The following is a 12,877-nucleotide window of genomic DNA, read 5'->3' on the forward strand; positions in this document are numbered from 1 at the left end:
CTTCCACTAGTTTGTGTGTTTACTTCTCAGATTTTGAACCCCCTTATTAGAAATCTTCGCTCCGCCACTGATTCTGCAGAGCTCAATCCAAATTTAGTCGGAGCTCCAATGTGGACTCCGGACACCGAGTGAAAAAAAAAAAAAAAAAAAAACTTCCCTGCTTTTACCTCTATAAAACAAGGATACACCTCAAGAGAGAACAACCACATAACAATTCCCTCAAATATTATAGTAAAGATAAAAAAAAAGTTAACCAAAGTTGAGAGATGGTAGATGTTAAGTTACTTGGTCTATGGTATAGCCCTTTTAGTCATAGAGTTGAATGGGCTCTCAAGATTAAGGGTGTGGAATATGAATATATAGAAGATGATCTACATAATAAGAGCTCTCTACTTCTTGAATCCAATCCAATTCACAAAAAAGTTCCAGTACTAATTCACAATGGCAAGCCACTTTGTGAGTCAATGGTAATTGTTGAATATATTGATGAGACATTTGAAGGCCCTTCCATCTTGCCTAAAGACCCTTATGATCGAGCTATTGCTCGTTTTTGGGTTAAGTTCCTTGAAGATCAGGTATGTTTACTTTATTTACGTGTCATATTTTACAAGAATACTTTTATCTTATCGTAAATGTGTATGCCAATAAAAAATATTGAGAATTACTAGTACTTTCAAGCATAAATATTTATATAACAGAGATTCATATAGTCGATCCTACTTTGTTGAACAGGTTGCAGCCGCGGGGAAAAGTATCTTTCTGAAAGGAGAGGAACAAGAGAAAGAAAAAAAGGAAGCTTGTGAGATGTTGAAAATTCTTGAAAATGAGCTCAAGGACAAGAAGTACTTTGTTGGTGACAAATTTGGATTTGCTGATATTGCTGCAAATGTATTGGCAATTTGGCTTGGAGTTTTTGAAGAAGCCTCTGGAGTGCCATTGGTTACAAGTGAAAATTTTCCAAATTTATATGCTTGGAGAAATGAATATTGCGATCAAAATAAGGAATATTTACCTTTCAGAGATGAATTGCTTGCCCATTACCAAGCTCTATTTCCAGCTAAAGCAAAATGAATACCTTTATAGTGAATTTCAAGATTAGTGTGGCAATAAAAATGTGAGATGGATTGAATAAAAGTGAGTTCAATTGGTATGGTGTAAAAAAATAATGTTGAATATGATGTGTTAATAATTTGATATTAGTAATGATGGTATTAGTGATGTTTGTGTTAGTTATATTAGGATTATGTTTTATCCAATGTTTGATTTGGTGTATTAAAAATAATATAAATTGCATAATTTTTAAAAATATTATTTGTTTACAAAAATAGCCTCCACAAATACAATGGAAAAGATGCAGAATAGGTTTTGATAAACAATTTTGTCTTTAATTAGCATGCATTACCTTTGTTAATACCATAATTCTCCATGTATTAATAAAGTGTGTGTATGTATATGTAGAGAGAAAGCGCACTAGAGAGAAAGAGAGAGATTGAAAAAGTGTACCAAATAGAATATTATTAATATATAAAGCTAATTCATGCATTATTTTTTCTAATATGTCCAATCAAACAATTCGAAGTGTCTTTTATTAGAGTAAACAACTCAAATTTCACTACTTTGGGAACTATTTACTTCCCTTCACGTTAGTTTTCAATACTATGTTTCTTACCATATTTCGTGGGTTGGATACATGTATCTAGCTCTTCGAGATACATAATTACGTGTATATAAATATGGAATGTAACTGAAACACATTAATTTTGGAGTAATTCATCCATTTTCCCCTGAAATTTCTTTTCAAAAATTACAAATTTCTCCTCCTCTCCCCTTTGTCTCTCTCTTCCTCCGCTAGAGACCGTCGTCTTCGATGAAAATTCCACCAAATATTGTCTATCCAACTTCAATTGGCCTCGTCATAGCCGCACATTCATTTTTGTTCGACTATGAGCACTATTCAAGTTTTCGGTATTGATCAAACCGATACTCAAATTTGCACAAGAGTAGCCACATTCAACACAAACAAGAGGTGGCAAAATTTTTCGGAAGGGTAAAAAATCATGTACAACTAAAAACACGGAGCCATAAGCTCAAACCTTCCACAAAAAGTAGTGTATAACACAAATTTAGCTCAAAGCCCAAATATATGAACAAAACAAGAATTACGAATGTCACACAAAAGGTGGGCCTCACCCCACCACAAATAAAAGCATTTGTCCTCAAATTGAAACAAGATTATCCAAAAGTCCACATGAAAGTAAGATCGAGAGGGAGGTAAATAGGGATCATGTCTACTTAGTCGCTCTGTCTGTCTGGGCATCAGTGCACGGGGTTACCTCATAAAGAATAGACCCACCAGGAGCTGCCACAGGTGTATCTGCCAAAAAGGTCTGCACAACTGCATAGAATCCCCGATCTCATGAAGGAATAGAGAGGCCTCTGGGGGTGGTCTTACTGTAAGGATTGAGCTTCTTGCCCTTACCTTTGTCTCCAGGTAGAGGTTTTTATATGTCCTTCTTGGGAGGATTTGACCTTCCTTCATTTATTTTGAAATTCCATGCTCTTATCTGTCGGAGTGGCATTTTTCTTCCAGCAACTTTTGTCCTAGCCATGTCTGCAAAATATTGAGAAGAAGTTAGAAAATATTCAAACAAAAACACAAAATATCAGTTGGAGACAGACCTGCAAACCGATCGGCGAGTCACCCAATCGCGTTGGCGAGCAAGGGTCAGATCGCCGAAAGTTATAGTGCACAAAGGGTTCAGGGGTGCATACAAAAGGCGATCGAGAAGTTCATCGTTGAGTCATCGAGCTCCTTCGGTGACCTCAGGCTTCAAGCCGAAAGTTACAAGACCCAACAACTCATAAAGCATGAAATTAAAGGCGAGATGGGGATATTAGGCGAACCGCCGAGTGGTTCGGTGAGCTTGACCCAACTCACCAAACGACCCAACGTGCCTATTTTCAACCCAACTTCTCGAATTCAACCCCGCAACTGCCGAAAACAAAATCAAACCATGCACAACTCACATTCAAACAAGACCCATAACATACAAGCATAACCTCACAATGTTTAATCTATTTCACTGCACCAAATTATGAGATTTCAACATTCAAAACAATACGAGCAAGATTTTTAAATTGAAATAGACATTCAAACATTTTAATCCTATCAGAGAAGCCCAACACATGACAACACGATAAAATCATTTGCATAAGAGTTCAAAATGTAAAAAATAAACTCGGGGTTTGGGAGACCAAATTTTGATGCTAATTACGATAAGATTGAATCACTAGGCGATAATGTAATCCAAATTTTGAGCACAGATCAACGACTAAAACACTTGGATAAAGCAACAATATATAGAATAACGTGCAGGTGCGAGTTTGTGAAGCTTTAAAGAGAGGGAAAGTGAAGGAATTTGAAAAGTATAACCTTTTGGCCTTAACAATCATCCAGTTTTCGCCCATTCGGCGACATTAGTCATGCTAGCCGAACCACTCGGTGACACGTCGAGTGGTCACTTATCTCACTGAGTTTTACAGGACCTCCAGTTATGGTGGGGGTCCAAACGGCGGAATAGATTGGGATCACCGACCTGGTTGGCGATTCGACAATAATTTCCTGGGCTTACCGAGTTTTACAGACTCTTATTTGAATTTGTCTTGAGTCCAACAGTGGTCTACATCGGGGATGCGCAGACTAGCCTTTTTCTCACCAATTTCCCTCTTTCTGAACACTTTCCACATGTTAACCTGCACAACCAACACACCATTATTCCAAACAAAGAAATAAAATAAATAAGAAGACTTGCGTTGCCTCCCAAGCACCGCCTTAGTTAATGTCGCGGCATGACGTAAGTCCACCTTCAAATCTGATTTTTAGGGTTAGCCATAATATCACTAGGCAAACCTCCCCTGCTGTCTCGGGCTGAGATGAGATGATATATGACCCATTTGGGTCTTCAACTGCTTGATCGACATTGAATGAGAGGTGACGGTCTGGCTAAGGGTAGACACATCTTCTTTCATTTCTTTTAAAATCTTGTCTGATCCTTCAACTTTGTTGAGGATATGAGAGAGCATATTCTCAGACCTACCACTTTCCGAATCCTTTGGCTTTTGGTGCTCGTAGGGAGACACATACCTATCCTTCTCCCCATCCTCCCAATTTGGATTACGGTCCCTCCATTCACGATCTCGATCCTTCCAACCTTTATCCCTACTCCAACCTTGGTTACCACCCTGCCTCGCGTAGTTTGAACGATAACCACCACCTTGGTTGGCTAGGAAATTTACCTCTTCATTATACAATGCCTCAAACTTTGACTCATCCGGATTAGCACACGACACCCACGACATTGACACTTCGAACACCAGCTCCCATGATATTTTTAGATAAAATGTTAAGTTGTGTCATTATTTTGTCCATGTTCTGGTCCCTCTCTTGGTCCTTCTCCATCTGTTCCTTAGTCAACTTGAACGTGAGAGGGGAGACCTGGTCTTCACGGGTATACCACGGCCTATTTATGGTGGTAATGACATCCAAGGGCTGAGCCGCTATTACATAAAGTTGCTGCATCAAACCTCCCGGAGAAAGTTGGTCATCAACACCCTTATTTACCGAGTCAAGACTTCGGTAAAAAATATTGCAGCAACACGTTATCAGGTAAGCCATGGGTTGGGCATTGAAGCACCAACTTTTTGAATCGCTACCAAGTTTCATGAATTGGCTCACCTACAAGACGCTTGAAGCTCTGAATGTTGTCCCGAAGAGTTATCATCTTCGAGGGAGGGAAAAACCGCACTTGAAATATGGTAACCAACTTCTCCCACAAAGTGATTGAATCACGTGGTAATTGAGCCAGCCACTTGCACGCTTCTCCCATCAAAGAGAACGGGAACAACCTCAACCAGACCAACTCTTGGGATATGTTTCGGAAGGAGAACGATCCATGTACATCTATGAAATTTCTAATATGCTCATGAGGATCCTCCTAAGCCAAACCACTAAAAAGTCCCTTTAGTTGCAAGAGTTGCAACATAGTACTCGTGATGTGAAACACCGCATTTCCTTCGGCCGGAGGCAAGCGAATGACACCAATACCGCCATGAGATGGGAGTCATTAGCATGAGGCTTGTTGATATCATTGTGGTTTCCGATGTCATCTTGATGGCCTACTTGGCTTCCATTCACGCTTATACTTCATGTTTTCAACACAAACAAGCAAAACAAAACTAAAAATTAAGTAAGTAGAACTATGACTAACAAGAACAAAATTTAACTTAACTAAAATTCTCAACTAACACCACTCCTCGGCAGCGGCGCCATTTTGATTTCACTTATTAGGACACTACTTCCAGTTCAAGTGCCAACGATCGTGAGTAGTAATATAACCCAACTAGTGAGTTAGGGTCGAGTCCCAATGGAGCGGTTCGTAATTGAGAATCAATAGACAAGTGTAAATGTGTTCAAGTTAATTATAGCTATAAACATTTACGAAGAAAAACATGATAAATTAAAGGGTGACACAAGTGTCAAGTATAAAATGGGGTTTGTAATCAATTATCAACTAAAAGAACAATTAATACGAAATACGAATATGGAGCGGGATTCTTGGGATTATGGGCTAAACTAAACAATCGGGTAAATGCTTTTGATAGTAAATCGCTATAAATTGGTAATTAAGCTAGACTTTAGTGGGGATAAATTTTCTCTCGAACAATTTATCCTGAATCAAATCGGTTTCTCTCGAACACCGATAAGCGGCAATGAAGCACAACATTCGACTTAGTTTATTCAGTCTCTCAAGCTGAATGTGTGGGAGAGGGTTTAGGATTCACTCCCTCTAGCTGAATCCAGGACAATCCAATAACCACAGACCATCGATTCAATGGTTTTGGTTTTACGACCTCTCTCTCGAGAAAGTCGAAAACACGAAGTTTAAATTGTATTTGCAACTACAACCCCATTGAATTTAAACACAACCACTGAATCAAATCACCTTTAAACAACTAATAAACAATCAATTAGCAATTCCCAGCAGTAAATTCACCCATATTCACATAATCACGCCCCAAGAATTGGGATTTTAGCTAGACATAGTAAACAAATATAAGTCGATACCGAAAAGTGTTTCCATCAAGTGGGTACGAATGATATTGTCATTAAACACGTCTAAGATGAAGAATCTTCAATACCCACTTCCAATTGCTTAGAAATGGAAATCTTCAAAGCTAAGGAACAGTGTCTCCAAAACGCTAAGTTCTAAAAACTGAAAATATTATGATTCCCTACAAATTCTGATACTAAGCTAAAAATTTAAACAAGTATTTATAGTTGTCAAAAAGTATTTAGTGATTCTTGATACCATTTATATTATTCATTTGGTTGGTGATCTTAAAGTAATGAGTTATTGTCAAGAGAGGTATAGAAAATTGGATATGTTTAGGTTTATTGGTATTTGATTGGTATTAATGCCAATTTGTATTTGATTGATGAACCTTCGAAAGAAAATTGAAATTTGATTTACATATGAAGGCTCTTTACTTGGATATACCTTATCTATTACTTGTAGAAAAGAGAAAATTATACTTGGGTTGTCTTTTCCTTAGAGTTCACAAATATCAAGTTATAAAAACAATCCTTTCATGGTAGTCACTGATGTCCATAAAGAGTAAGAAATGAAGATTACATGCTTGTTGCCTTAGGTTCATTGAAGAGCTAGCCGGTGCATGCAATATAAGAATGTTGTCTTAGATAAATATCCCAGTCCATATTATTCATGTAAAAATACTTTGTGACCTTCAAAAACTTACAAGTACATATTTTCTAAAAGAAAAAGGAATAATATATATGGACTTCATAATCATGGTGTGTTCTCGAAATCTAGATAGACTTTTGTGTGATGATAGTTGCAATTATAACCAATCATAGTTGTAATATTTCATTTCCCTTGAATAGATCCTTTTGAGAGTTTTCTACTTTGCAATGAAAATTCCTTTGTATTTTCTCCCCTTTCTTAATACAACAAGCAAGTCAACATCTTTTGAATATTTGAGACTTACAAGCTTAGGTGTCTTTGGTGTCCTCGTGAAGGTAATATGTCTACTGTATTTTCAGACATATTGCATTCACGAGGGCACCAATGACACCTAAGCTTGTAAGCCTCAAATATACGAAAGGTGTTGGTGTTGACTTGTTGTATTAAGAAAGGAGTACAAATACAAAGGAATATATTCTGCAAAGTAGAAAACTATCAAAGAGATTTATTCAAGGGAAACCAAATATCACAACTATGATGGATCACAGTTATGCTTAGCATCACACAAAAGTCTATCCAGGAGAACACATCATTGATTATTTGGTTTTTTTTTTTTTTATGAAAGATAACTGAGTAGTGTTTCAAGGTTACAAAGCATTTTTCATGAATAATATGGGGTTGGGATATAGTTATTTAAGACAACATTCTTGTGCTGCGTTAGTCAGCGCTTTAATGAACATAAGGCCACAAACATGTAATCTTCATTTCTTCCTCTTTATGGACATCAGTGACTGTCAAGGATGAACAGTCACTATTACTTGACAGTTGTAAATTCTGAGGAAAAGAAAACCCAAGTGTATAATTTTCATTTTTCTACAAGTAATGGATAAGATAAATCCAAGTACTATATCTTCATATCTAAATCAGATTCCAGTTCTCCTCAAAAGATTTATCAAACAAATGCAGAGTGCAATTCGCAAACCCAATCAAAGATCAAAACTTTGACAATCATCCACAATATATAAACATTAATCAAAACCATTAAATACCTCAAACAATGAATGCAAAATAGATATCGTTTCAAACCCAAAAGAGTAAAAGAAAATTAAATGCAAATCAAAACAATTTACAACGTCATATACTTGAAATTGCAGGAACAATTGGAGAAGAAGCGTGGAAAGTTAATGTGAAAAGAAAGCATTGAGAGAGTTCCTTTACACTAATGGCGTTAAAGCAATTTTGCTGCCTGCAATACAACGTATAAATGGGTGGGGGCAAGCTTTCAGAAAAAATTCTCGTCACCTGCACATTAGTGTACAATAAACGTGTTTATCAAATTTGTCTGAACTTCATAGCACGAGAATAAAAAATGAGAGGCATGGAATACCTTCTCATAGCCCCCAGTTGTGTTGTAGTTAGATTATAAAAACTTCTTTGTGCATTTCCTGATTGATTTGCATTTGAGAGAGGAATAAAATCTACAATTATAATGGAATACTTCTCAAAATACATGTAGACATGTAGTGATAGTATCAAATGAGTGCCTCAATAAGGAGGTCAATTCCTGGAAAAGTTCCCTCTTCAGGAAAAGGAAAACAAAGGCAATAAGTAATGATACTCAACCCTTATTGACTTTGTTTTCCTTTTTTCCAGAAGAGGGAACTTTTCCAAGAATTGGCTCCCTTATTATGGCACTCGTTTGGTACTATCACTGCATTCATACGGGTATTTTGAGAAGTGTTTCAGTATTATTCTAGAGTTTATTCGTCTCTCATATGCACATGATTACTAAGATATCACTCACCACTGCAATTCCAGTATTTCTTATGTCTGTTCAAACACACATTTCTTCAATGATTACTGATTACCCTTGCTTCACACTGCACCATTAAAAGCTAGGAATATAAGGAAGCATTTCTACCTTTTACGGCAAAGCCATTAAGGAAACATCTTAATGACGTATCAATTAGGGTTACTAAGGAATTCAAATGGTTAAAATTGAAAATGTCCTTTAGAGTCCTAATTTTATTCCGTTTCATCTTATAGAGTCTTAGGATGATATTTACGAGAAATTCAACAAATGTTGATATAAGAATAACTGATTTTAATAAGCAAAAACAACACAATGCAAAGTGTAAAAAGCAAAAACAAGGCAGTAGTACAAAGACCAAATAAACAAAGCGGAAATTGAGACAGCATAACTAAGAAAAGCCATAAAAGAGAGGAAAAGATAATGTAATAGCTCATATACCAAATCTCATAAAGAGGTGTGCACAACATTGTGTTGATTTTCCTTTCACAAAGCAGTTGCAGCTACTGTGTACATATAGGTATATATCTCTATATCTCTTGATTGTTATAGAAAATTGAAGAAATACCATGAGTGAAAAAAAAGAACTGGGTGGATAGATCCCTACATATTACAATAGAACTTAACAGTGCTAGTATGACCAAAAAAGAAAAGAGGAATTGAAGCCATGATCTTTTTTAATGCATGCAAAGGAAATATTGATTAATGAAGATGAGGGTTGAGAGAGAGAGAACACAACAATATCGCAAATCAACTTTTGTTACCCTACGATAGAAAAACAGGGATCAACGACATTTATTTAGAGATGAGTATTAGGAAAAGATGTAAAAAATTCCAAGGCCTTCTTGTCAATTCCCGTTAACGGGAAGATTTAGAGATGAGTATGCAATAAAAAATTCCAAGGGCCTTCCTGTCAATTCTCATTAACGAAAAGTTCCTCAAATTTCTTCTTATTCATAGTTATGTCGAGAGTAAAGTAATGTAATAAGTTTCACAAAAATATCACACAAATCAAGTCAAATTATGACATTCAAGAAGAAGTTCCAAAAATATTACAGTGCAAAACGGATATCTATAAGGAGCTATATCAAAATTTAAAATATTAACAACCAACATAAAATGTGTCATCATTAGCTAATATGAGAGATAAAAGTTACTTAGTATAAAACATTCAGTTGGTTTTAATTAATATTGTGTAGTAGTAAATTTAATATGCAATTATCCATCACATTGTTTCTTTTTTAGGAATAACTCACATTTTCGGTCCAAATTAACAACGTGTTAAAATTTATAAGAATGCATGAAAGAATTATCACAGACAAAGACTGTGAGAATATTTGTTAAATGGACAACATGCCTAAATTTCACATTTCTTTCAATCCCATTCAATATGAATTTTGATTTAAGTTTTCTTCTTACTGCTAGAAGGTCCTTTTTAGTGAGTCGATTTTGTTGGTTTCTTCCTTTTGAGCGAGATGTTGGTATCATCACTATAACATATATTGATGCTACTTCAACAGAAAGCCTAAATAAATCGAACTCTCTAATAGTCTCCTTCTACTATTCTTAATTTACCCATTAAGGAATTGAGCTCTACAATAATTTTATGACAACAAGAACAAAGATGATGAAGTGAAAATGACAAAATGAACTCATATATCCACCCAACAAAAGACTATCGGTACAAGATTTAGAATTGCCTTAACATGATATGACAACAAAGTAATAAAACTATTATTTTAGGTATATCATCTTCTCAGTGTTACCCCCTTATTTGATTTTAGTTGTAGCAAATTGATTTACATATTCACACATAAAACTAAAAAATAAAAAAATAAAAAAAAGATTAATTTTAGAAATTTAAATCAGTCCACGTCAACATCAGAAACCGAGATTGAGTTTCACAAAAAAAAGAAAAAAAATCAACTATCTTCTTTTTACCCCTTTGGTCACTCCAATTTGCAAACCCAATCAAAGATCGAAACTTTGAAAATCATCCACAACTCTATATATAAATCTTAATCAAAAGCTTTAAATACCGAAAAGGGTAAAAGAAAAAACTGAATGCAAATCAAAACAATTAACCAACATATATATGCCCGAATATTGCCGGAACAATTGAAGACGAAGCTTCGAAAGTTAGAGTGATAATTAAAGTTACACACCTTGTCTAAATAATTGCTCCTTTCCGAATACTTCCTCACCCCCTCTGATTTTGAGTCAAGATTCTTGGGACATGGAAGAATGAGAATGGAGAAATGGAAAGACCTAGAAGAGAGCAGAAAGAAAAAAGTAGTCAAGGACATGTGATTTAGTCGAGGACATGTGATTTGATGAAAACAAGAAATAGTGTACACATGAAAGACCTAGAAGATTTTAGAATGAAAAAAAGTAGTCAAGGACAGGTGATTTAGTCGAGGACAAGTGATTTGCTGAAAACAAGAAAGAGTGTACACATGTTGTGTGTTTTTAGAAACGTATTTTTTACTTGCAGCAGAACTTTTTTGAATAACATTTTTATTTTTTTTCTATTCTATATGTAAGTAGAAAAAAATCTAAAAATATATGTACATATATTTAACACAAAATGAGAAAAATATAAAAATAAATTATGAGCAGAGAGTTCGATGAGGTGGAGTAGATTTTTATTTTATTAAACCTTCATGATTTAATTCATTTGATTGATCTCTAGATTACCCCCTTAAATGCTAGAATCACTCTTATTCTTTATCAACATTTAATGGATAATTATATAATGATATTACATGTGCCATTTCACAAAAATAATTTATGACTCATGTGATTTACGAATCAGCTATATACACTACTAATATATCATTACACTTGAAGAATAATGCAAAGATTATAATATAATAAAATAATGACTAGTTTAAATTACCATACCTTTCCTTTGATTTCTCACATTTATATGCAAAGATGAGCCAACAATAATTGCATTTCTAATATAATCTCATAAGCTAGATTTGAGAAGAATAATAGGTAAATTTACTCTTATCATATTAAGATAGAGAGATTATTCCTATTAAATCTTCAACTCAAATAAAACATTTCAAAATAAAATGAAAAAGAAACATAGTAATTAAAAAAAAGAATCATAATGTCAATAATAGTCCAATTGAATAACCGAATATTATTATGCAAGACGTGATATTTAAAATTAAAACAATCATATTTATTAGTAACTAATATAAATTTGAGAGCCATCATAACATCAAGGACTTCATTAAACCGGGAAAATGGACACAATAAATTTAGTCATATTTCTAGAATTTATTGCCAATAAAATGAGAATCAGTTCACATTCATGTTGGATGACCGACTACAAAAGTCATCCATCTTGTCATAAGACAGGTAGAGAAATATTAGCAAAGAACAGGGACTTACATATGGTGTGCATTGACCTTGAAAACAATTACAACAAAGTCTTGATGGGAACTATAAAGATGCTTGAAGGCTAGAGGTGTACCTATCACTTACATTAGGGAGATAAATGACATGTATGATGGATCCAAACCTCGATTAGAACAATGGGAGGAGACTCAAATCACTTCATAGTTGAGATAAGGTTGAACAAGGGGTCGGTTCCTAGTCCATTCTTGTTTTCAATGGTGATTGATGAATTGACATTGCATATTTAAGACAAGATCTCTCGATGTATTTTATTTGTGGATGACATAATACTAATTAATGAGACACACAAGAAGAATCAATGCTAGGCTGGAGGTGTGGAGAAAAACTCTAGAGTACAAAGAGTTCAAGTTGAGTATGACTAAACCTCTTGGAGTGCAAATTCAGTGATGCAATGAATGAGAAAGGTGTGGAAGTGAGGATTGACCGATGAGCCTATCCCAATAACGATAATTTCAAGTATCTCATCTTTGTAATCTAGGGAATTGAGGAAGTCGACAATGATATTACACATCGTATTGGTGCGACGTGGACAAAGTGGAAGCTTTCCTTTTGAATTTTATATGATAAAATAGTATCACCAAAACTTAAAGATGAGTTCTATGGAGTGGTAATTAGACCGACGTTGTTGTATAGTAGGAGTGCAGACCAATCAAGAACTTCCATATTCATAAAATGCATATTGCGGTAAATGGTAATGATGATGATGAGATGGATGTGTGGGTATAGTTGGAGCGATAAAATTAGGTTTGTTAGTGTATGTCGTTGTACAAGTTGTTTTGTTGTAGTTTTTGCTATTGATATCAATCATAATCTATTTATTATGTTTAAGTTACCGCACTATTTTGTTGTGGTTTTTATTCCTTTCTTGTAGGCT

General features: G+C 34.9%; 1 protein-coding gene and 2 long non-coding RNA genes across 3 annotated transcripts in view; 1 reads left to right on the top strand and 2 right to left on the bottom strand.

Moving 5' to 3' along the window:
- LOC125840479 (uncharacterized) overlaps positions 1-12,877 on the bottom strand; it is a 52,659-nt gene that overhangs the window by 4,802 nt on the left and 34,980 nt on the right. The window lies entirely within an intron of this gene.
- The window catches only part of LOC125840442 (probable glutathione S-transferase), a 60,652-nt gene continuing 48,003 nt past the window's right edge, over positions 229-12,877 (top strand). The window contains exon 1 of the mRNA XM_049519434.1: positions 229-342. Within this exon, the coding sequence (XP_049375391.1) occupies positions 267-342 (76 nt within the window). The 5' untranslated portion in view covers positions 229-266. The remainder of the gene's footprint in view (positions 343-12,877) is intronic.
- LOC125840478 (uncharacterized) overlaps positions 274-12,877 on the bottom strand; it is a 43,879-nt gene continuing 31,275 nt past the window's right edge. Inside the window, exon 2 of the long non-coding RNA XR_007443734.1 lies at positions 274-504. This is a non-coding gene — a long non-coding RNA (uncharacterized LOC125840478). The remainder of the gene's footprint in view (positions 505-12,877) is intronic.

The sequence above is a fragment of the Solanum verrucosum genome, unplaced genomic scaffold (assembly GCF_900185275.1).
Source record: "Solanum verrucosum unplaced genomic scaffold, falcon-dt-bn FXZP01000137.1, whole genome shotgun sequence".
Taxonomy (NCBI): domain Eukaryota; kingdom Viridiplantae; phylum Streptophyta; class Magnoliopsida; order Solanales; family Solanaceae; genus Solanum; species Solanum verrucosum.